This window comes from Brienomyrus brachyistius, chromosome 8, assembly GCF_023856365.1.
Source record: "Brienomyrus brachyistius isolate T26 chromosome 8, BBRACH_0.4, whole genome shotgun sequence".
Classification (NCBI taxonomy): Eukaryota; Metazoa; Chordata; class Actinopteri; order Osteoglossiformes; family Mormyridae; genus Brienomyrus; species Brienomyrus brachyistius.
This window is the reverse complement of record NC_064540.1, coordinates 12,077,800-12,101,872: the sequence shown is the minus strand read 5'-3', so window position 1 is coordinate 12,101,872 and position 24,073 is coordinate 12,077,800. Positions and strand designations below refer to the sequence as shown.

Sequence of the window (24,073 nt, the reverse complement as noted above, 5' to 3'; positions counted from 1 at the left end):
AATTAGCTGTGGTTGTTATAATAATGGATAAAACAACTACGCTGTTAACTGAGCAGACAGTTGTTCCGGCGGCAGACTTTTGCCTGGCCTTTCTTGACCAAAGATCTCTGAGAAGTGTTATCCCAAACCGTTCCTTATTCCTACACAGTCAGGCCTTGTTACCTTCAGTGTTCCAAAACTAAAGTCGCTGTTAACCCAGCTGCCCCTGAATGGCTAGTCAGCTCAGTAGGAATGAGCAAGTGTTTCACATCAAATTAATACAAAGTAAAATGCTTGTTAATGGGAAATCACTTAATTCGGTTCCATTTACGCTATAATCTGTCACTTGAATGAGTGTGTGTATACATTTGTATATATTTGCATATATACATTTTTTTGTAATACAGCATTGTGATTAAATACATTTTGAGTATTTGTTGAAACAATTTTTACTTTCTGCTTCTGGTGGTTCTGTCACGTTTTGTTGATCTTTAACTACCTCACTTGCGTCCGTACATCAGTGACAGCCTGTGCTGATCCAGCGTACTGTTTATGGTACTCAGTACTGTTTATGGTACTCGGTACTGTTTATGGTGCTCGGTACTGTTTATGGTACTCGGTACTGTTTATGGTACTCAGTACTGTTTATGGTGCTCAGGAAGCCTGGATGCTCCGTCCACCATAACGTGATTACAGTAACTGAGAGAGGCACACAGCATTTCCGTTTTGAACTAGAAGAAAGTAGCTTTGCCGTGGTTTTCAGACACAGCAGGGGTTTGCTTTGGATCTGTGCCCCTGGCAGTGACAACACATGACATCTTGAATAAAGACCCTGTACAAGTCACTGTGTCTAGCTTACCATCATGGAGCACTTTCATCATAGGGGGGCATTACACAATAGTCAAACTTTTTTCATTGTGTAACATTTCAAATGGATCTGTTGCTTAACTAACTACTTGATAATACAGAAAACCGTGAATACCGGTCATCATAGTAAATGAATGAATGAAATGCCCTTGAAGCATTTTGAATTCAGTACTATTTGTAATTTTAATAATTTGGATGAGTGTGGAAGGAATGCTTCTCTAATCTAGTTCTTTCACAGGGGTGCCATTTAGTAAATGTGCTGTCATATCAGTGGCTGAAGTTCTGCAGTGAGGGTCTCAGAACCGTGCGGACCAGAGCCGTGGCATCCAGTACCACTTAAGCAATATTAATAACGATGCATAAAAGAGAACCAGACATCTTGTTCAAAAGACCCTGCTTGTCTAGTAAGGCCAAATAAGTATTTCAGAATCCCTTCCAAACTCTCTGAATCATTCACACTCAGCAGTTTATGTTCTCTGCTGTTTGGTGTAAATGTTTGCTATTTCTCTCAATAAATGATTTTGGGACAATGGAGCTGTGTGTCGAGTATGTATTGGTGTTTCCCAGCTGGATGTGAGATGCAGCGAATGCACGGATGCAGGGACACACAGCAGGAGAGTGCAGGAAATGTATCTGGACACCTGCGATAGGTCACCTGACTTTAATCACCATCATGACAATAGTATCGTTTACAACATCCGCAGGCATCCTCACACACCAAAAGTTCATGTTCCACAACTCCTGGCTGCTTAAATGAATCCTTCAAAGATATAAATTACTCAAAATTAAGAACTGTAATATGAGGTACGTAATACTTTTAATAAAAATGAGTTATAGAATTACCTCCAGACAAGTCAAATAAACCTGAGGATAGTCTTTGTTTTCTTAAAATATTTAAGCATTACAAATGTTTCCTCATCTAAAACTATCGTTTCAAAATACTATTCATAAAACAGATCCTTTGTTCCGATATATACTATGGATATAACAGCAACAGAGCACAGACAGGAAACCACCCAACAAATAGGAAATGCATCATTGTGGAGTCCTATAGAAAAATAAAGCAATTTGAACAAAGTCGTATAACAATGGATTGCCACCTCTAATACGCGAATAATACAGACCGTATTCAAGTACTTGTTTTTGATGCGTGTGTGTGTGTGTGTGTGTGTGTGTGTGTGTGTGTGTGTGTGAGTGAGTGAGTATGCCTTAACTTACGGGGACACAATGTCCCCAGAATGTGATGAATACCCATTTTTAGTCCCCATAAGGGAAATCTGAGTTTAATAAAAAAAAAATCTGTGACTGCAATGAAAAAACTAAAAATGTGTGTGTGTATGTAGGGGGTTCTAAGTAAAGTAAATTTTCTGGAAGCACACACAGTCATCGTGTTCCCCTTGCAGGTTTTATTTACTCGCTTGTTTTCAACCCTAAAAGTTCTATTGTATTGGATATTTTTTTTTTCTCTTGTAGGGGTTGGTGTGGAAACAAAATAGAAAAACTGGCGACTGCTTCTCAACAAGGCCTTTGATTTGAGAGAGTGCACTGTAGAGTCTTCACTTCTGAAGTTACAGCTGCAGATGGTCTAAGGATTGGCACCTTTCTGTCCTCGTGCAGTTCACTGCTCACGTAAACTGGCCAGACAGGCTCCCATTTTGAAGTCTATGAGTGTAAAGCAGACCTTGGCCCAGCTGTTTAGGTACAGTGTACAGTGAAGCCACACTGTGCACACTGCGTGACACTGACACTTCCTTTGTTTATCTTTTCTAAGCATATAAGCAGCCCCCATACTGCCACTTTACCATACTGCCGTCCTTCATAGAGGTATGACTCCCCCTGCACCATCCAGCAGCTCTGGGACCGAGGCCTATTCACTGTTCATCTGGACCAGCATTACCAATTTTGAGAAAATACACATGAGCCTTTTGTTTTTCACCCCGGTTGGCAGGTAATGAAGTACTTGTGGAAAGAAGATGCATTCCTCTGAAACGTGACCTAACGGTCTGCAGACAGGTAAAGAGACACCATATGTGAGAGATATTGCCTTCAGAAAGGACCTTACTGCTCATGGACACAAAAGCACAGACGATGCTGGTCTTTGGGTCTACAAGCAGGTAGACGCCATTCCCACATGAAGCCACAAGGAAAGCCGGCGAGCCGCAGTTCTGATGGAGGAACAGTCCTTCAGCAGTGCAGCACGCTTCTGTCGGCCAGCCAACTATTCAGACAGGATGTGGACAAAGGAGGCTGGGAAGAGACCCCTCTTGCTGGGCTGGCCCTCGATGTATCCATGCTGCAGTGAGAAGAGCAGAAGGGGCCGTCACTCACACACATCACCGCCCCCCCCCCCCCCCCCCATAAACACATCTCACCGTCCGTTTGGCGTCTCTACCATCGTATACTCTTACGGTTTCCCAGAAAAAAAATCCTCCTATATCGAAAAAGACGCATTAATTTGATGCGTTTTCAGCTGAACTTTAGCAAAAAGTCTGTAAGACTCGTTTCCTGATCAGTGACCTTCTGATGACAGACGCATCCACCAGTGCCTATGCAGATCGTTACCCCTGCTGATATCCAGCACTGCACATCTATGTGAGCTGTGTAATGCAGATCTAAGTTTGAGAGATGTTTTACTTTTCACTCTCCTCCCATCCATACTCCATTATACACCATTCTGTCTTATATGTCACTGTAAGACAAATTCCTCATAACCATGAACTTATTGGTTCAATAAACTTAATTTCATCGAGGACAGCTACAATGACTAGAAATAGCAAATCTCCTTTATTTCACACAACGAGCTCATAAGTGGTTATTTCAGTACCACGCGCATGAGTGCAGCCCTGTCCCCCTGGACGCCTCACAGGCTTATCTGGAAACAGAAACCGGAAGGTTTCCTAACAATAGAAGGTGAGAGGTTCAGACCAGGCTCCTCTTCTGCAGCACACACACTAGGCAGCACCTGACAGCTGCACATGTTCCCTCCTGGTCTCACATTATACATACTTCATGTCACGCTACAGGGACCGTTCTACTACAGTGACCCAAGTTACATGTCTAAGCGCTCATCTCACACCATGAATCACAAGCACGAGGCCCCTATGATGACTACAGAGCCCCAATGCAAGGGCTAGACTTCATGCATTGTGGCATAGAGGAGCCAGGAACAGTATACACTGTGACGATTATTGCCAGACGTGATATATCTTCATAAACGCTAGGTAAACTTCATAAATTCAATTGGATTTTCCAAACTCATTCATTACACAGCAAAACAAATGGCTCTGCATATATTGCTTTTTGAGTAATTAAAAATAATAATAAATAAACAAACCAGCAAATAAACTGATTAATAATAAAAACAGAAGAGCTTGTTAGAAGGTCATTTCCTGACACTTCTGAGCCAAATGTTGCCCGCAAGCTTTGGAGCCAGTGCCTTTCCAGCCATGAGTCACTGCTGCCTTTCCAGCCATGAGTCACTGCTGTCTGCCACGCGCTGGATCACTGCACACGCCCTGCTGTCATTTCCTCCCCACCCGAAGCGGTCAGAGTCTCCGCCGCTGGGTGAGGCCGATACGTGTGACGCAGGCGTCTGGCCATCTGCGACTTTATTGGTGGAAAAGGCGGCGCTTCGCCGGGGGGCCGGACAGGGGGCACCTACCCACCAATCAGGATCGTCCTCCTCCAGCACGACCAGCACCTGGCCCTCGTTAAAAGTCAGCTCGTCATGGTTGTCAGCCACGCAGTCATAAATGGCTTTGACCCTCCGCACTCTGGGCCTCACCTTGAACAGGATAGAAAGTAGAAAAACAGAAAGTATGAAAGACAGTATTAAAATAACCATGGACAACATATGTAGGGCTGAGAAATCTCTCATTAATGCGCAGCATTAATTTGAAAGTTTTAATGCATTTTAATTTCTTTGCATTATCTCATGCAGTTTTTTAATAACCAAATGGGACAATAGTATGAGCAAATATTTATAATATAGTATTTCTTCCTGATTGTAAGCAGCACGAGAGTTTAGGATATGACATTGCACAGTATCACAGAATTCATAGCTAAAAATCGAAACATTTAGTGTCTCCCATGGAAGCTGATGTTACCAGGCTATCCCACAAATTTCTTCATTGGCCAGATAATTTAAGCCAAATGTAAGGTCTGTCCAATAAGACGGTCACTTATCGCTCCTATTATTGAACTGTTTTCATATTTGACTTGTTATACAGCAAACTTCGTGGAATACTGTACCCCTCTGATTTATTTTGTTTTAAAAAAATTGCCAGACAGAGGCACATACAGGATTAAATCAGCATCAATAAATCATCAGTAAAATGTCAGAAAATCAAGCTCCAGGACTTGATGGCTTTCCGGCTGAGTTCTATAAACATTTTCGGAACACAATCTCACTGCTATTTCTCACAATGGTACTTGATATTAAACACAAGTCAAAAATCCCACAGCACATGAACACAGCCCTCATTACAGTATTTCTGAAACACAATAAAGACCCTGCTCTCAGCTCCGGTTACCGCAACCTATCACTCATCAACACATATCTCAACATTATCTGTAAAACACTAGCCACCCATCATGAAACTGTTAACTCTTCATTAATACATTTAGATCAGGACACATCCAATAAGATGCACAGATTATTCAACTTAATGTATCGGAACAAAACAAAATGTAAACAATGATTATATCATTAGATGCAGAAAAAGCATTCGATGGTGTAAACTGGACATTTTTATTTGAGACACTACATAAATTTGGTTTTGGAGAGTCATTTATTCAGTGCATAAGAATACCATACAGTTCACCAACGGCCACAGTGGCTACTAATGGATTAACATCACAAAGGTTTACACTGCACAGGGGGACTAGGCAAGGATAGCCACTCCCTCCATCACTCTTTGCTCTGTTTATCGAGCCTCTTGCTGCTGCTATACGTCAAAACAACGTAATAATATTAACGGAATTCAAATCCTCAATACCCCACACAAGAAGAGTCTTTATGCAGATGATGTCTTGCTTTATCTACAAGATCCTTTAAAATCTGTACAAGAAGATGCCATGAGCTGGGCAAAATGAACAGTCCTCCCCATATGTAGTGGATACTGGAATACTCCAGCTGAAAACCAACCTTTCCCCATTCCCTCTGGTCACATTAATTACCTGGCTATAAATAGTTCCTCCAGACTGTCAGAGTTCTCTTACCTAAATTTTACTCCATTAATAAGAACAGAAGACAATAGAATAGAAGACAACTTAAATTGCTGGATATAACCTCCCTCTTTGATTAATTGGCAGAATACCAATTCTAAAAATATTACCAAAGATCAATTACCTTTTCACAATGATTCCAACGCAGCCTGCCACTAAATGGTTCGTCATTAAATTCCATTATACGCAAATTCTACTGGAAAACCAAAACTCCAAGAATCAAACATCACGTTACAGTAACATAAAACTCAAGGAGGATTAGAAGCACCAACTTTTCAAAATTATTATTTGGCAAATCAAGTATGGTATATCTACAACTGGATTCACCCAAACCACCAGAACAGCTCATGGTTAGAAACAGAACAATCAGAATGTAAAGAATCTCTGATCTTCCATTCCACATTACTACTATAAAACACCACTTTAATAACAATGGAATTGCAATGATTCTGACCGTTTGGCTGAAAGTTAACAAAACACCCCAATATGGAATAACCCAGACTTTCTATTCAACAAAAGGCACTTATCTTTAACACAAAGTGTTCTCACACCTCTGCCACCTTTTCCGGAATGACAGCCTCGTTACTTTTCAACATCTACTCCAGAAGTAGATGTCTGTCTATCTGCCTGCCTGTCTGTCTGTCTGCCTTCCTGCCTGTCTGCCTGCCTGCCTGGTCATGATCGTTTTCTTCTGTGGTTGTCTGTCTCTTTGTATTTTGGTTTGGTTTGGTTGGGTATAATGAGGGTAGGGGGTGGCTGGGAGGGTAGGGGGTGGCTGGGAGGGTAGGGGGTGGGTCGGAGGGCAGCTTCACCTGATGCTTTGAACTTGCTATGGAAATTAAATAAAATAAAGTAGTCCTCCATAAAGGGGAGGTGCCAGAGGGAACATTAAACGAAGAAATAAACAAAATAAAATCATTGTAATTTGCAGTATTCCTTTTAGTTTATTGAAGACTTACATCTTAAAACATCTTTCATGGTATTATGGTCAACAGTGGTAGTGAGACCTCAGGTCTTTGAGCTATTTAGCAATTAAATTTAAGATTTTAGATTAGTGTGTCGATATGCCTGTTGAGTAAATGTAATTATATGTACATAAGTGGTATATAACATTAATGGTTAAGGTGTGTGATTAAAAATAACAGTTTAACATCCCTACTTGTAATACAATGCCATCTTTTTTATTGCACTTGCAAGTAGTATTTTTTGCTGGAAATGAATAATCACAAAAACATCACATCACAAGTTTTCGGAAAAAAATGTTACAATGAAATACAGTATGTGTTTTTTTGTTTCATATTTCCTTAACATTTTAGGTATATTAAAATTGTCATTTGTTGCTCTGATTTCATTATTTCTTTGCCATTTTCCCCAAACAAATAGGAAGCTAAAAATCAAAGAATAAAAAACTAGATGCTTTCACGTCTTTCAACTCTATTGCACAAACCCCGAAATAAACAATCAATCTGTATGATAATACGTACATTTTAGCTTAATTTTTGGTTGGTGTACATAAGTTTTTCCCATCTCAGTAACTCTTGCCCTGGATTTGAGTAAATTGTCTGTTATACAAATAAATGGTAATATAACAAAACTGATTAAGTTCCCCAGAGGCAAAATCGCCAATTTAAACAATTTGACTCAGTCTTCAAAGTATTTATAAACAGTAAAACTCATCTTACAATAAAGAGTTTGTGATAATGACCTCTTGTAGTAATTCAGAGTTCCAATGTGTAAATATTTATGATTGTAAGTTTTATGTTAGATGTAATTAATTGAGATTAATCAGAGAAAAGTGTACGATTAATCTTTTAATCAATTCACAGCCCTAAAAATAAGTTTAAAAAGTAATTAAATTTATTATTATTATTATTATTATTATTATTATTATTATTAAGCATGCTGGCAGTCCATCTAGGGATTACATCAGCACCTCTAATCCAGCTAAGCCAGCTTCAGCTGGCCCACGGCTGGTGAGAAGAAGCAGACACACGGCTCAGCTTTGCAGCCCGTTAGAGGAGGCCAGGCCTGCCAAATGACTGGAATGCACCAAATCGAGGGAAAAGTTAAGCACGGAAGTTCTGAGCTGATTGTTGAGTCAGTCATTTACGAGCAGGATGTTATTGTTACTGATATAAAGGGCCAGATTCCAACAGATGGAGATGTTGCCAAAATACAGTCAGGATAACTATTGTCTGCATATAGCACAGGGATAAGAGCAAATGTGACAAACACCAATAGCAGAGATCGGACACTGCAGTCTGTGCATCTAACAACATTAGCATCTCAAATCGTATTGGGTACTCGGAAATATCACAGGCAATCTAATACTGGCCCCTTCTTACCATCGATTTCCTGGGCAGGGGATCAGGGGTGGATCCCTGATGGCTGTGATGACTAGAAGAAGCTCCGTTGGGTTCGGTGGCGAGAGGACTGGAGTTGGCAGGGTGACTGAAGGGAAGAGTGCGACCGCTGGCCTGGGGGATCTGGTAAATGGGCTGCTGTGGGTTATCTTCAGCGTCCCCTCTGAACCCTAAAGAAACACCAGCTTACATAGCCGCAAACTTATGCTGCGAAAGAACATTTCAATATAGCAAAGGAAAATCTTTCAGAAGCTGGAGAGAGGAGACGGCCACAGGTGCATTAATGTATTAAGTTCATTTTTTCAGTTGTTTTTTGTTACTGTTTGTTTTGTTAAAACTGTGAAGCTGAGCTATGTTCTATTAGGTCATCCTGGATAAACATGAAGTGATACTGTGCTGAAGGGGAACTCGATGAGCTGAAGGTGAAAGTCAGGGACACACCTCTCTCTGGCAGCTCGGGCAGTGAGTTGAGAGCTGGCACCGCATACTTTGGCGACCCTGAGCTGTGAACAAAAACGCGAAATAGTCAGAGGGCATCGCCTGCTCGCCCCGGCTGTCACCGCCAGAGGATACAGGCACCAGAAAGGTACTGAGACCTTTGTTTCATTCCAGAATGAAGATCCACAATGTGGCCTCTCTGATAAACAGAGTCCATGAATTTGGTATAACGTGCAAAGCACTATCAACTAGCCATGTGCTGGTCACTTTGGTGGTAGATGTTTGCGTGACATGGGAACCAAACTCTCCCATCACAGGTGGGAGAGTCTTGGATGCGATGGCCAAGAAAGAGCTCCTCCCAATGACCGCATTCACTGAAATCCCACCCATTAATCTGTCAGCATATAATCTGGTGCTAATTTTTCCAGTATGTACATCAGAGACTGAACATTTACCCGAGATTTTTTTTTTTAATTTTTCAGTTTTTTGCAATTGGAGTTTAATGTGAGACCTACACACTTAAGATTTTAAATAGCCCAATTACTCCAAGAAGAGAAAAAATTCAAGTTTCCACATTGGTTTACTCACACAGACTTCTGGAATTGTGACTCCAGTCCCCCGTAGCCTCTCCCGCTGGGCGTTGTGTAATCTAAAGTACAGGGCAATGCTTTCAGTGTGTGACGGAGGCAGACTCCCCACCCAAAACCCCCAGGGAGGGGGCAAGAAAGTGTCACGTACCCACAGGGACCTGGCGCAGGGCATGGGGGCTGTGGGGGACCTGTGGGGAAGGCTCAGAGTAGGTGCGTTTGTGGCGGATCACTAGTGGCGGGGGAGGGGTCCGCTTCTTATTGGCCAGTGTTTCGCTCCAGCCCTCAGGTGGGCTGACTGGGGGTGGGGGAGGTGGCACATTTGGAGCTGGGGCCCGTCGTGGTCAGAAACAAGCAAACAAACAAAAGCAAACAAACAAAAACAAACAAACAAAAAACAAATAAATAAAAAGCAACGTGCATTTGAATAAAGAAGGCTGGATGAGAACCGTAAATGCACCTTTAACCCTGGGAGGGAGCGGTGGCGCAGGCGAGGAGGGGGGTGGTGGTGGGGGGCTGTCCAGGCTGCGTGTCTGCAGGGGCGGAATGGCATAGACATCTCGCCGTTGCTCGTGGCTCACAGTCAGCCTGCGACTCGTCATGTGAGCGGCTCCACCCCCCGCCAGCCGCTCTGGGTGGGCCCCCCCCCCGCTCGAGGCATGGTAGAGGCTGACGGGCCGATTGGAGCGCTCCTTCTTCACTGGGCCCATCTACACAGACATCTCAGGGCATGAGAAATAATGAGACGTAGCACAGGCGGCATAGTACTCAAATACACCAAGAAAGAGCATGCAGTTGTAGCTTTAGATAAGGAACTGAGGAGGTGCCTTAGAAAAATCCAGTCAGAAATGGGCAGTTATGTAAGTTCCTTTGGATACTTAACTGAATCTAACTAAGTCTAACTAGTCAGACCAGAAGGCCAAAGCATCGGCAGCTCTGCACACTGAGGTGACCCCCCCCCCCCCCGCCCCAGCCCCCCCAGTCTGGCCCCAACCTTGTCATCCAGGTCGTCGTCGCTTTCGTACAAATCGTCCTGTCGGAGGCGCCACTCATACTCCACGTGCAAGTGCAAGTTGAACTGATTACTCTGCGACTGGTTTATCTGGATGCATCAGGCAGAAACAAGTACCAGTCAGCCCCTTCTCCGATGCCCTGATGAATTAAACTCCAAAATCAATTAGCAATGGTCTGCCAGTGGAGGTGCAGTGATCCAGAGAATAAACTGCATCAAAGGGTGCACACACACACGAACACACACACACACACACACGTTGGGTAAACATATCTTTATGGGAACACCTTACCCAGCCATAACCATAGCCATAAGTAACCAAACAAAATACAAGAGTTTTTATATTTTTAGTTTTTTTTCATTGCACTCATGGATTTTTATCCAATTGAAAGAAACATCCCCATAAGGGAAAAAAAGGAGCATTTATCGCATTGTGGGGACATTGTGTCCCCATAACGTAAGGTAAGGTATACCCGCTCGCACACACACGCACATGCACACACACAGACACTTGTACTCATATTCTTGTGGGGATTGTCCATTCAATTCTATGGGCAAAGCCCTAATCCCAATAATGACAACCTTAACCCCAACCCCTACCCTAACCTAACCTGAAAAATGGTCCCTACAATGTCAAAAAACTAATATAAACATAATACACACAGCACAACAGAGGAACCCAGTTGACAAGTGCCAGTCCTACGCGGCACGACTTTGCAGGACGTTTCCTCTGCATTACTCTGGATTCCTCACACAAAGGAACTAAACTTAGGGGGCAGCAGTGCCGAAAATACATGCACTAAAGAAGAAACAAAAACAAGCAAACAGAAACAAGCAAACAGAAACAAGCAAACAAACAAACAAACAAATAAATAATACTGCTGATTATGGTAGGTGATTATATCAGTGGATCTGGATGTAGCACATACAGTACGGAAGGGAGATTACTGAGTGGCACTGTGGTCTCACGCCCCAGATGCTGAGGGATCGATTGCTGTGTTTGTGGAGTGTTCCTGCTTCCCCTGTATTTGCAATGGGGCTGTGTGTGGTTCACAGGCTGTGCCCGTGGTCAGAACGTCACGACTCCCATGAAGAGAAGTGATTTCACTGTCAAGACCTTCAACCCCCAATTGCGCCAGGGACTGGCTGGACCCCTTTTCAATTGCACGTCACTTTGGACGAAAGCATCAGCTAAATAAGGAGACTGTAAATGCTTCCTCTAAGTTCTCCAGTTTCCTCCCACAGTTCAAATGCATGAAGGTATATCTCTAACTCAGCAGTGGTGTTTCAGTGTACGTGTGAGCGTGTGAAATGCGACGGACTGGCATCCCATCCAGGGATGGGACAGAGTCCCAAAATGAAGCATGTGAAGATTATTATTATTATTATTATTAATAATAATAATAATAATAATAATATAATGAAGGGCTGGACTGCAAGTAACTTGAAATATCAAAGTTTCCAGTGAAGTGTGGAGCGCAGTGCTGGAACTTTGAAACCAGTGAGAAAGTGCTACAGTGCTGTGTGGGATGGCCAAGACGGGCCAGCGAGGGGCAGCCTGGGGAACACACCAGCTCCTCGCAGTGCGTGTGCCTCAGCCTCCGCACCATGTCCAAGCAGGTCTCCCCAGCCTCATTTTCTGCAGATAAAAACATGAGTGTGATCTTCTACTGCTCAGCATGCCGGGTTAATGCAGCCCCGTCCCCACAAAAAGCCGCCTTACACAGCGGACAAAATGCTGAACAAAGTATTTGCAGTCAGGACTCAAAAAAATGGTACGTTATAATACTGGAAATGGCAACATCTGTTATCTGGCTGCATAGAAGCAGCTTATCAGCACTGGAACGTCACACCATCTTCTGCTAAAACTTCCCTGCCCATTACTTTTATAGTGAGCGTATGATGAAGTTCTGCAAATTCTCCGCAACACTGAAATCCAATCTATCATGAGAACCTGGAAGAGTAATATCACCCAAAGCTAAGCGTTTTCCCCAATCGTTTGACATTTTCTACAATTTTTCTATGCTAAAGAAATTGCTCATGCTCTGACATGCTCTGACATGCTTCTTCTGCAAGAAATGTGTCACGTTGATGTTTGAGTTACGGTCCTCAGCTTCTCAAATCGAGTGTGAGACCTGCAGTATGTACAGCTGGTGTCTGCTAAACCCCTCTGCATGCTATGCTGAGGATGCACTGAAACAGCAGAACTGGGAGTCACAGCTGGGGGAACCTTCAGGGGCAGCCCCAGAGAGGATCCCGCAGTCGGCCAGATGGGGGCGCCAGTGAGCTCGGTGCGAGGGTGCTCACTGATGTGCGCGTTGGCCTTGGCACGCAGCAGCAGCTTCAGGCACTCGGTCTTGTTGTGCAGGCAGCAGTAGTGCAGAGCCGTGTTCCTGCGGGCCGTCTGCGCATCAAGGTTGTTACTGGGACCGCAACACAAAACAAGCCACATGTTGTATCATCACCATCAGTGCTGATCGTGGGCTTGATTACACAGACGTGCTTTGACTAGTTGCCATTTGGTTCGAACTGTAAGAGGAAGAGCTGCTCAGTTCAGTATAATACTGTATAATATTTCGTTTCTCAGAACTTCACCAGATGTCTGTAGCAATTTCATTACAAAAAAAAGTTTTGGGGAAAACTGGACTGACTGAAAAACAGCTCTGGTTCGCTTATGGAAAAAGCATTGTGGTAATTGTTAATGCCGGATGCTACTAGACCCTGAAACAGGGTTAGCTGAACTTTGAAGTCGGGGGGGGGGGGGACAGGAACCCTGGCCTAAATACCATGCGGTTACAATACAACCATATTAAAGAGGACAGAAGCAGGAGCTATTATCATGTATTAAAAAGTGGAAATAAAATACCATTAGCAGCTTAACAATTGGCAGTATAGAACAGTACAACTTAATCTTAATCTAAAATAAATACGATTACAAAATAATAAATACAAAACGCGTTCCTGATACCTTGATGTTCTCTGTTATATTAAAAATGACTGTAAAATAGAAATATGTGTCATTTACCCAAGCATACCAAAAAGAGGTAAGGAGCATGCAGTGCATTGTCACACCCATCACATGACAGACCACCTCAGGGATGAGAACCTGAATGCAGCCATGGGGGGGGGGGGGGGTGATACCTCAGCACCACACCAGTCGGAACGGACCAGTGTGAGTTTTTTTTCCAGTGGCTAGAGTGCCAATCCTGCCACCAACCCCCATATTATTCCCTGTAAGTTAGAGGACCTCCAACTTGAAATTGCAGGTTAAGGGGCCTTGCTCAAGGGCCCAATGGAGTAGAATTACTCTGGGCATTCAATGGGATTTGAACCAACAACCTTCCAGTTACTAGCACAGATCCCTAGCCTCAGAGCCACCTCTCCACCCATGAAGGATGCTGTGAATATTTAAACTCATATTCAGCACTGGGGAGGGAAGATAAGTTAATGAGAGGAAAATAATCTGTTTATCAATAAGCTTATGTCAATTGGACCTTATATCCAAACCCCCAAAGCAGGGTCTTGTCATCTACAAAGGTCAAGTCCCATGACCTCTTTAACTGCATCCTAAGTGTCAGTTTGATTGCTTGGTTTCTTCTATTACTAAATGTTCAGATGATCCCCCCCAGGCTCGGTTTACAGGCACAGTAACATAGCGTACATGCGTCTCTCTGCCAAGGCTGTGCAAGAGGGATGTAAACTCCAGAATTTGTCCTCTGATAACTCACCAAACCAGCTGCAATGCTACATCTTTATGGGAGAATTAGCCTGCACTGTGCTACCTGCCTCATGAGCATCATAGTAGCGTGATAATGCATGTGTAATAAAATACACTAAAACAGAGCTACATCAGCAGCCTTCCCCACAGCAGCCCCAGCCCCTTACCAGTTGTGCACAAGGAAGTCTACCATGTGAAGGGAGGTGCGATCAGCCAATAAGACGGCTTGGTGCAGCGCATTCTCCCCTTTCTCCTGCAGGGGGCCGAGACGATACCTTCAGTGCCGTCACAGAGATAATGGCTGCTGGCAGGCAAATGCAGAGAACTCTCCATAGGCCAACTAATGGCATCCATGTGAAACATCTCCTCACTATATGTATTAAACACATGACCCTGTGACAGTGTTAATTTGCCAACAGCTATTTCAGTGTAATGTTTTTAAATGATGCTTTGTTCACGCTGAAATGTCTGTTTCGAGGTATCAGGGACCCTGTTTATAAAGCCATAAAAGGCCTTGATACTGAACGTTGAAGCAGACATTTCAACTTGCATAATTTCAGTGGATAAATGGCATTGGCAAGGAACACAATGATGCAGCGGTATTTCAATGACCTGTAGTATCAACGACGGGGTCAAGGTCGCAGAATTTTAGGGTTAGGGCTTGGTCTCCGATTAACATGTATACTCAACAGACATCCGATACCTGCATGTGGCTTGGTAACGGCTGGCTCAGGTCCATCTTCTCAGCATAGAGTCGGAGCAGAGTGAAGATGTCACGCCTGTGTACCGCCTCCTGCAGGCTCCCGCGCATGGTTGCAGGGGAGTCACCGCTGCGCCGGGCAAACTGCCCTTCCACATACTTGCACATGATAAACTCCTTCCGCGCCGTCCTGTGAGCAAGGACCAGGAAGGAGGAGGTGAGGAACTGTGCAGGGATTTACATTTGCAGGTTTCACAGCCGCGAATTCTCAGCTCCGAATTACGAGACGTCTTGAGATGATCGCCTTGGATTTCTCAGGCTTCTTACCCTCACAGCACTTAACCTCCTTATAAGGCGAGTCTGTTATTGTGGGTATTTAAACATTTTAGGTACATACAGGATGGTCTATCAGTCCCTTCATCTATCGTCTATCTGCTTAACAGCAGAATAAGAGAAGAGCCAAATCCACTGCATGTTACACAAACAAATGTAACATGGACAATTTGAAGATGCACAGAGAATGAAGGTGGGATTCAAACTGCACACCCCCAGTGCTGTGTAGCAATACTGCTACCCCATGAGTTACTTCACTGCCTCCAGCTTAGAACATTCCGGGTGGATAATTCCACATTGTGGGAGTTAGAAGTGCAGGCGCCCCGATCTGGAAAAAATGTATGCGGGGGAAGTGAAGTGAACAGATCAGCGATATAAAGACCACTGCGCGATATCAAGTGAGACGCTGCCGGGAGACGCTAGGCGTCCCCCCAAGCCAGCACTGCGTGTATATTTTATGCATTTATGAGTCACTAAACTTTTTGTGTGCCGTCAACCCGCTTTTGCGTGTCGTCCGCAACTTTTGAAAAACTCCCATTAAAATTCCCATTTAATTTCTTATGCAAACGACACGATATATATCAAAACCGCAGTGGGGAAATTCAGGGTGCAGTTACGAGTCTACTGTAGTAATAACTGACATATACGTCAAGCACACTCGCCAGTGACTGCTCTATGCTTCTACTTCCTGTCTGGTCTGGAACGTTCCATGTCCTGTTTCCCGTTTCTGCATACCAGTGCTAACCTGGCCCGCCATCTCGGCAGCACAATTGGGCAAGTTGTCCTGGGGGGCGGTAGAGAGCCCAAAGTGGAGGGCTTGTGCATCATGAGGCCTGGCTGAAGTCATTTTGTTCCAGGCCACAGTAATTATGCATGTTGTGCCTGATGCTAACAGAGTCCTGAAGCTAATCCAGAAAATTCTAGATCATGTGGAAAAGCTGAAAGACTACAGTCACAATTCCCCATAATCCATCACAGCAAACCTATCGCTGTTCGTCAAATAAAAGCACAAATACTGGTGTGTCCTAAGGGCATCTGCAGCCTGCATGACAAAGCAGACTTTCTTTCTTAACTGAATAACTTGTCCGGTTGAAGGTAGTCGGGGTTAAATGTAAGTGAATGAAGATAAAGCCCATTTAACCTGGGGTACTTTAAATCAGACAAGTTATCCGGCTAAGCAAGAAATCCTGCATTGTGATACAGGCCCCGTGGTCACATGGGATGTTTACAGCCACTAACAGTGCTGCAAGTACGGCTGAAACTAAGATCACTCAGCAAGGCACAGTTCTAAAAAAATCAGTCCTTTGTTTCTTTTCAGTGTCTCATGTGCACTGGATAACTTCAAAACACACATTTGCATTTTAACCAGTTGAAACCACACACTATTTATCACTGAGTTAGAATCACATCTAAGAAAATTATATCAAATGTGTCAAGGTGGCACAGTGGTTTGTGCTGCTGACGCACAGCAAGAAGATCCAATGTTCAGTCCTGAACCCTTTCTGTGTGGAGTTCGCACGCTCTCCCTGTGTTTGTGTGCCGGGGGCTCTGGCTTCCTCCCGCAGTCCAAAAGTGTGATATGTTGATTGGCCCTGTGTCTGTCCTGCAGTGTGTTGGTTCCTGCCTGTGCCCATTTTCCCAGGTTAGGCTCCCATGACCCCGGTTGTGATTAAGCAGTGATTGAATTATCCATCTATCCTTAATAAACTGTTGTATATTATACACATTAAACAGAAAAATCCCAGCATTGTATGTTTTAAACGGCAATACACTGCTGATTTGGGTGAAGAGCATAACTCGTTTACAGAAAAAAACACGCTGTATGTACTATAAAGAAAGATATAAATGAAGTTACATAAGAGTGCATATCATATCACACACACACTTAGACACACAAACACATAGAGACACACAAACACACACAGACACACAGACACACAAACACGGACAAACACACACAGACACACAAACACACACAGACACACAAACACAGACAAACACACACAGACACACAAACACGGACTGCTCAGCAGGACCAGAGTATTTACGGCATGAACAATTAAGTTATTTGGGTTTAATCTGTAGAGCTCGTGACCCACATGTCGCTCTCGGCAGACGGCTTCAGGGAGGGACTGGGAAGATTGGCCTCTACAATTTCATTAAATCCTGAGTTGCCCACGTTTCTGGCCAGCTGGAAAAGAGAGAGAGACAGTAAGCCTACAGGAGGAGAGGCAGCAAAGCTCACGCCCCACTTCTGAGGGATGTCTGCAGGCTTCGTGGGAAGAATTCCTGGAATTACTGTATGTTTTGAGAAAACGTCACTTGAATACCTCAAGGTTACAAGGAATTACTCTGCAGGCCTGATACTGCACTATGTTCCCTGAATGTCCTTAATGTCACACTTCTGGTCACTGAATAGTCTTATTAGGTTCTTACTGTTCGAAAGGTGTTATATAGCTCTTGGGCACTGCTGCCTCACAGCAAGAAGGTCCTGGGTTTGATCCCCGGTCCTTTCTGTGTGGAGTCCGCATGCTCTCCCCATGTTCATGTGGGTTTTCGCCAGGAGCTCCGGTTTCCTCCCACAGTCCAAAGGCGTGCAGGGTAGGCTGAGCGGCATGTCTATATTGGCCCTGTAGTTGTGTGAGTGTGGGCACCCTGAGGTGTGTTGGTGCCCACCCAGGGTTGGTTCCCGCCTGTGCTCCCTGGATAGGCTCCAGGCCCTCTGTGACCCCAGTGGGGACTAAGCGATTATGATAATGGATGGATGGATATATAGCTCTTGCTCTAATGCTGCTTACACTCCTCACTATCCATTCATCGGAAGCTCAGCCTAGTCTATGTTTGTACCGTGCTATTTATTAATTACGTCATTTGGACAAAAACAAATGTGAATGTAAATAAAGAACTGTCAGTGTTTTTAATTAGTGACTCTCTGTCATAAGGTGCACAGCATAGCTCATGTCCACTTGAGGTATACAGATTAACACCATCCTCAGTGGTCCTATGATCAGTTTCACAGGTTCCACATGCAGTCACAGGGTTCAGGGTCCGACGAAGCGCAGGCAGGACATACCAGCAGCTCAGAGGTTCCCAGCTTGTCCAGAGACAGGGACTGGATACGGGAATGATGCACCCCCATCTCGCGGTGGATGCCGGAGCACTCGATGCAGGTGAGGATACCAAGGTTGGTGGAGACCCAGGTGGGGTCTGAGAGCAGCATGCAAGCCCAACAAATGAGGGAAAAACAGGAGAAGCTTTAAAAAAGTGGCATCTACTTTGAAGATCCCATGCTTCAGAAAAAAATATGTCTGTGAACTTCACATATTCATGGCATGGAAACGAGTTTGAAGCTGACAAACCACATTCAGTACTTCACTTGTATGTACTGAAGTGAAGCACTGAAGTCATATGATGGTTTACAGCAGCATAGTAATCACCCTCAAAGTGCCACTGGGGGTCACAGTAACTCGGCACTCGTGACCAGAACTCCAGGGTCAGATAGCAGTGTCTGCTGCTGCACCCCCTCAAGGGGACACTTAAGCCAAATCCTTTCAGTACAAATATCCAGTGGAATATCACAGTAAATCAGGGTGTCCTTTCCTGCTTACATGCCTAAGGAGACCTTTAGAGGCTGGGGCTCTGAGATTCACTCCCTCGCTATGCTGTCAGGAAGCCTGCCAGGTCTAGACTTCCTTTTTTTCTCAAATCCTTCAGCTATGTGGTATGCAGACATGGTTTATATTCTTTCTCCATCCTTCACAATTTTTCGTGTCTTATAATGTTCAGTTTAAGCGGTGCTTGAAGCCCAAATGCAGTCCAATTGATGTGAATCAATGAATGTGAATGTGAAAATGGTATCTTCATTCGTCCTGCTTCAGCCGTCTGGGAGATGCTGCCATCTTGTGTGGGCCGATTTTACTGTTCTCCCAGCACTGGGGTAGTGCTTGATTTCCTCATCTTTGCAAAGCACTTTCCCTAAAATGTATTTTGCCTACTTCTCCGTTACTCATTTCCAAGAGTAAAACAGACTGGTTAAGAGCTAGATTGTAAGGGCGAGAGAGCTAGCATCATCACCAGCATGGTGCACTGGATACCAGCTTAATCCTCATATTTCACAATTAGTCAATTAGTCATACACTCCTCCTTCCTTTAAGCTACTGTTTATGAGAGGATTCTCACCCTGTAGTGAATAGGGCAGCACCTGATGATTGGCAGGAGCACCGTACAACACAGTAACAGGATGAAACCCGTGTTAACCAATAAAAATTACACACAGGTTAAAAACACAGGGAGCTTTTCTACAGAACCGTTTTTCAGAAAAAAATCACTGTTTTACATTGTATACTGATGACAAGAACTAAAACGTTGCCCAAATATTAACCATCCATATTAGTATCCATGCATGCAGCCTAAAAGATGTGTTCTTTCCTTTTCACAGTTCCGAAAAACCTGGGGTAGGGCTGGATTGGGAATAAAAATCGGTCACCCAGGATGACTTTTGCTGACTGTGGAACCCCCCCATGATGACTTATCCTGATTGTTGGGTCCCTCACGCTGACTTTTGCCGACTATGGAACCCCCCACGATGACTTATCCTGATTGTTGGGTCCCTCACGCTGACCTTTGCCGACTATGGAACCCTCCACGATGACTTTTGCCAACTGTGGGACCCCCCACGATGAATTATCCTGACTGTTGAGTCCCTCGTGCTGACTTTTGCCAACTGTGGGACCCCCCACGATGAATTATCCTGACTGTTGGGTCCCTCATGCTTACTTTTGCCGACTGTGGAACCCCCCCACGATGACTTTTCCTGACACACTGACTTTTGCCGACTGTGGAACCCCCCCACGATGACTTTTCCAGACACGCTGACTTTTGCCACATTCCCATCAGTAATTACCCAGTATACCAGATGGCCAGTCCAGTTCTGGCCTGTGCTGTAGGATTTGTGCTTTTATATTCAGTTTTTATATTTTATATTCAGTTTTATTCCAGCCCCCAATGATGAGTGACACGGCGATACGGTGACAGAGCCAGCGGTGGGTGAAGGTGCGTCACCTGGCGCCCCACAGTCGCAGCAGACGCTGTTCCCCGGCATGCGGCGGATGTCGGCTGTGATGGCTCGCGTCAGGTCCTCCACGCTGTTCTCCCCGCTGGGCCTGCGCTCGTCCAGCGCCACGTTCAGTGCCTCCTGTTTGCTGTTCGTCAGCACCGAGATCCACCTTATTTTGGAGCAGGGAGGAAAACAGATGGACGTCAGTAACCCATCCGGTACGTCTCTGAAGCGTCTAACCCAAAAGTGTCCCTCTCGGAGCAGAACGCTCACATCTCTCACAGTTCTGGCCATGGCTGCGCCCTCAGGGTGCAGGACACATTCACAGATGCTTCAGAAGCCAATACCATCCAGCTGCCTTCGCACCCTCCCATACACAAGGACACAAGAGAGAGCTTGATATTGGGGGGGACACAATCATTTAAATGGAAAGATCTATTTTTTGTGTGGCAGGGAGGCAAGAAGCCAAATTAAATATTGGGAGGGGGGGGACATTACTTCCCCCGGTTCCTACGCTTCTGCCCACACATCATACATCTCCGAAATTACTTCCTTCTTGCTCTTCTTCGCTCCAATCAGGTCTCACCTTTACCCACCTCTCAACTAATTAATACTTCCTGGAGTATGAAAACGATTTGCCACGTTGGGAAAATTGAATATTATGACTTTGTAATTGATTTTCGTTATTATGAAGTAAATTTCAAATATTAATTGGTCAGTGATGCATAGAGTATTTTGGGTAACAATCCATCACGTTCACCTTGAACTGTAGCATTTTGGTGGAACATTGAATTTTGGGACAGCTTCTCTGCGCAGCTAAGCAGCAATAAAACTCACGATGCCGTTTCAAAGGCCCTGTTAACACTTGGTTTTCAAATGTGTCTTTGATGACAGGATCACGGGTAGACAGCCGTGACATCACCATTCACATCTGTTTCCATCGTGTTTCTCCACAGTGTCTGGCTGACCACTTGTGTTTTGATGTCGTTATTTCCTGTCAGGCCGGAAGGTCAAATGGCCCCACGCACAGCTAGTGTACCGTCCTTGTCAGGGACACATCAGGATGTTTGTTCTATTAAAAAATATGGTACCACATTACAAAAAGGCTTCCTTTGCCACTTGTAAATGGTCATTAATAAAAATAACACTGTTATATAACTTGTTTAAAATTGTTTAATAATTTACAAAGTGTTACAGCCTAATTAATAACCACATTATAAACCATTCATAAACTCTTCATAGCCTTATTGTAAAGTGGCACCAAAAATATATGGTCAAATGTGTCCCAGAGCACAAGTGGTTCACAAAGATCACAAAGCGTCTTTGTTGGTTCACTTGTGATCCAATTGCCACAGACGCATTTTAAACCAAATGTAAACAGAGCCAAAGTCACTCTTTATGTGAGCTGCTAGATTTCACACACGTCTTCAAAGGGCTGCTGCTGCTATTAATAAACAGGCCGCTTGCTGGTAAGGAGCCTCTCTATCGGCAGTGGACTGTCACATGGACGACACTCGCGTTTCTGGCTGAATGAACTGCTCTGCTGCCCCCGGGGAGGCATAATGAGCAAAACATCAGGACAAAGGTCACAGATGCTTGTATCAACAGAGGCGTCATTTTGGAGCAGAATTCTAGGCCTGCACAGCCTTCTCAGTAAGTTCAGTGTATTTACAACTACAGTCGAGTGCCTGTTGTTGACTAAGGACTTCTTTTATTCTCATTTAATTTGACTTCTTTTTACATTTAATTAGCAAGCGCTTTTATCCAAAGCGACACAGAATCCAGAGAACAGGATCAGACAGTCCCCGGAGTGATCAGAGTTAAGGGTCTTGCTCAGGGGCCCAAACGATGACATCACTCTCTCATGTGATTTGAACTAATGACTTTCTGATCACAGAGTTCTAATCCACAAAGCCACCCACCCCCCGAGCACAACTTTTCTATAACTATAAATGGCAATTTGTACCTGTGGGGTTACAAACCATTCGAAAATACTGAATGAATGAAGTAGTTAAAGATTTATTGAAGTCTAGAACAAACACATGGGGTATTATTGCATGTGGTCTGCTAAGCTATATAATAAATGCATACATATTATCAAATATGTCACAGGGTTCTGAAAAGTAAAAAGAGCAAAAAGGACAGCAGAGGTTTTATGCAGTCAGGCGGCAGTGAGGCTTTACAAACATGGCTGGCTGCTCTTTCCATGTACCAATAAAGTCAGAGATTTCACCACCTTACGTCACAAAGGCTCACAGAGGAAGAGCCATTTCTCCACACATGAAGTGTCCCAGAAAAGCTGTGCTGGGCAGGTGGTTAATCCCCCCCCCACACACACACACACAAACATACACACGCAGTTTCCTCCCTGTAAAGGCTTCCACAGCACATGGTGGAGAAGGACAGGGCGTTAATCAGCAGCTTAATGAAAACTCTGATGCTGCGTCAACACTGACAGAGAGGGAAACAAAGGAGGATACTCACACCACACACTCGGGCTCGTCCTCTGCCAGGAAGTGGTACGTGCGGTTATCTGCAGAAGACGCAGAGCGGGGGGGGGGGGGGGAGGAGGGGGCATGAGATTGATGAGCATCATTAACGTGTCCAGACCTGCCTGGGGCGGCAGACCTGTGCAAGCCGGCGGCACGGCGATGCTAAATCATCAACGCCGGCTTCAAACACAGGCCATCGCTCCCCTGTGCTCCATTACCACAGAGGTGCAGAACAGGACCTCATATTAAAAGCCCTTTACTTCCAAATAGAAGGTCAAGGAGCTGAACAGGGTCAGGGGCAAAGCACACGTCAGGTCACATGGCGCTTTGAAGTAGGCGCGTAATTAGCAGCTGGCATCTGCCATCTCAGCGCTTAAAGTTTCTGCATCGATAAATACTTGATGACTACGGCACAACAGCGGCCCCCAATGACAATGGCTGATCTCTCTGAGGTGAACAGTGACTTTTTACAGGCCACCATTAAGGGAATATTCTGGCTTAGGCCACAACCTGAGTGGGGCTTCTCCAAGTTGGCTACATTATGAATGAATCTCTGCTGAACTGCGACTTCACTCTTACTGAGAGTCATATAAAATGTTACAGGAATGTTCCAGAAGGTCACAGGAAGCGGGGCACCCAGCGACTCACGGGAGATGAGGTCGAAGCATTTCTTGTCTTCCAGGCTGGGCTTGACTTGGCAGGTGAGGAGGTTCAGCTTAGCTGGAGGCTTGTTAGGCTGAGGAGCAGGAAGGAGCAGGGTTAGGGTTAGGGTTAGGGTTAGGGTTAGGGGTAGGGTTAGGGTTAGGGTTAGGGGTAGGGTTAGGGGTAGGGGTAGGGTTAGGGTTAGGGTTACACTCAAGGCGAAGAGGCAGCCTGGAGCCACACGTGCGGCAAACGTCAAATATGATACCTGAGGCCATAAATGACGTGCATGTCTGAACGGGGCGTTTGTCAGGCAAAAGCAGAACTGGTGGTGACAAAGGCTGTAGATACGCTGTGGAAACTCCACAAGATGTTTCATAAGCATCTATTTTACAGATGATTTACCAGGTGACGCTCATTGGGGGGGGGGGGGGGGGGGGGCTACCCCATTAGGCAACCATACAACCCGACTGGGCTCACAGACACACACTCACACACAATCATACTTCACGGGAAATTCAGAGATGCATAAAACGAGGGCAACATGCAAACTCCAAGGAGCAGAAGTGGGATTCAAACCCACAACCCTGGAGGTGAGGGAATGGTGCCACCCACTAAGCCACTGGACATGCGTAAGCAATAATATTTAATGTAAGTAAT

General features: G+C 44.7%; 1 protein-coding gene across 1 annotated transcript in view; it reads right to left on the bottom strand.

Moving 5' to 3' along the window:
• Nucleotides 1-1,492: 1,492 nt before the first annotated feature.
• Nucleotides 1,493-24,073, bottom strand: part of unm_sa1614 (un-named sa1614) — a 61,303-nt gene continuing 38,722 nt past the window's right edge. The window contains exons 12-28 of the mRNA XM_049022859.1: nucleotides 23,420-23,507; nucleotides 22,764-22,812; nucleotides 20,285-20,448; nucleotides 18,297-18,430; nucleotides 17,323-17,414; nucleotides 14,894-15,080; nucleotides 14,358-14,443; nucleotides 12,780-12,895; nucleotides 12,044-12,111; nucleotides 10,455-10,562; nucleotides 9,921-10,170; nucleotides 9,612-9,788; nucleotides 9,462-9,522; nucleotides 8,877-8,938; nucleotides 8,418-8,605; nucleotides 4,508-4,630; nucleotides 1,493-3,139 (exon numbers count right to left, since the gene is read on the bottom strand). Of these exons, the coding sequence (XP_048878816.1) occupies nucleotides 3,065-3,139; nucleotides 4,508-4,630; nucleotides 8,418-8,605; nucleotides 8,877-8,938; nucleotides 9,462-9,522; nucleotides 9,612-9,788; nucleotides 9,921-10,170; nucleotides 10,455-10,562; nucleotides 12,044-12,111; nucleotides 12,780-12,895; nucleotides 14,358-14,443; nucleotides 14,894-15,080; nucleotides 17,323-17,414; nucleotides 18,297-18,430; nucleotides 20,285-20,448; nucleotides 22,764-22,812; nucleotides 23,420-23,507 (2,028 nt within the window). The 3' untranslated portion in view covers nucleotides 1,493-3,064. The remainder of the gene's footprint in view (nucleotides 3,140-4,507; nucleotides 4,631-8,417; nucleotides 8,606-8,876; nucleotides 8,939-9,461; nucleotides 9,523-9,611; nucleotides 9,789-9,920; nucleotides 10,171-10,454; nucleotides 10,563-12,043; nucleotides 12,112-12,779; nucleotides 12,896-14,357; nucleotides 14,444-14,893; nucleotides 15,081-17,322; nucleotides 17,415-18,296; nucleotides 18,431-20,284; nucleotides 20,449-22,763; nucleotides 22,813-23,419; nucleotides 23,508-24,073) is intronic.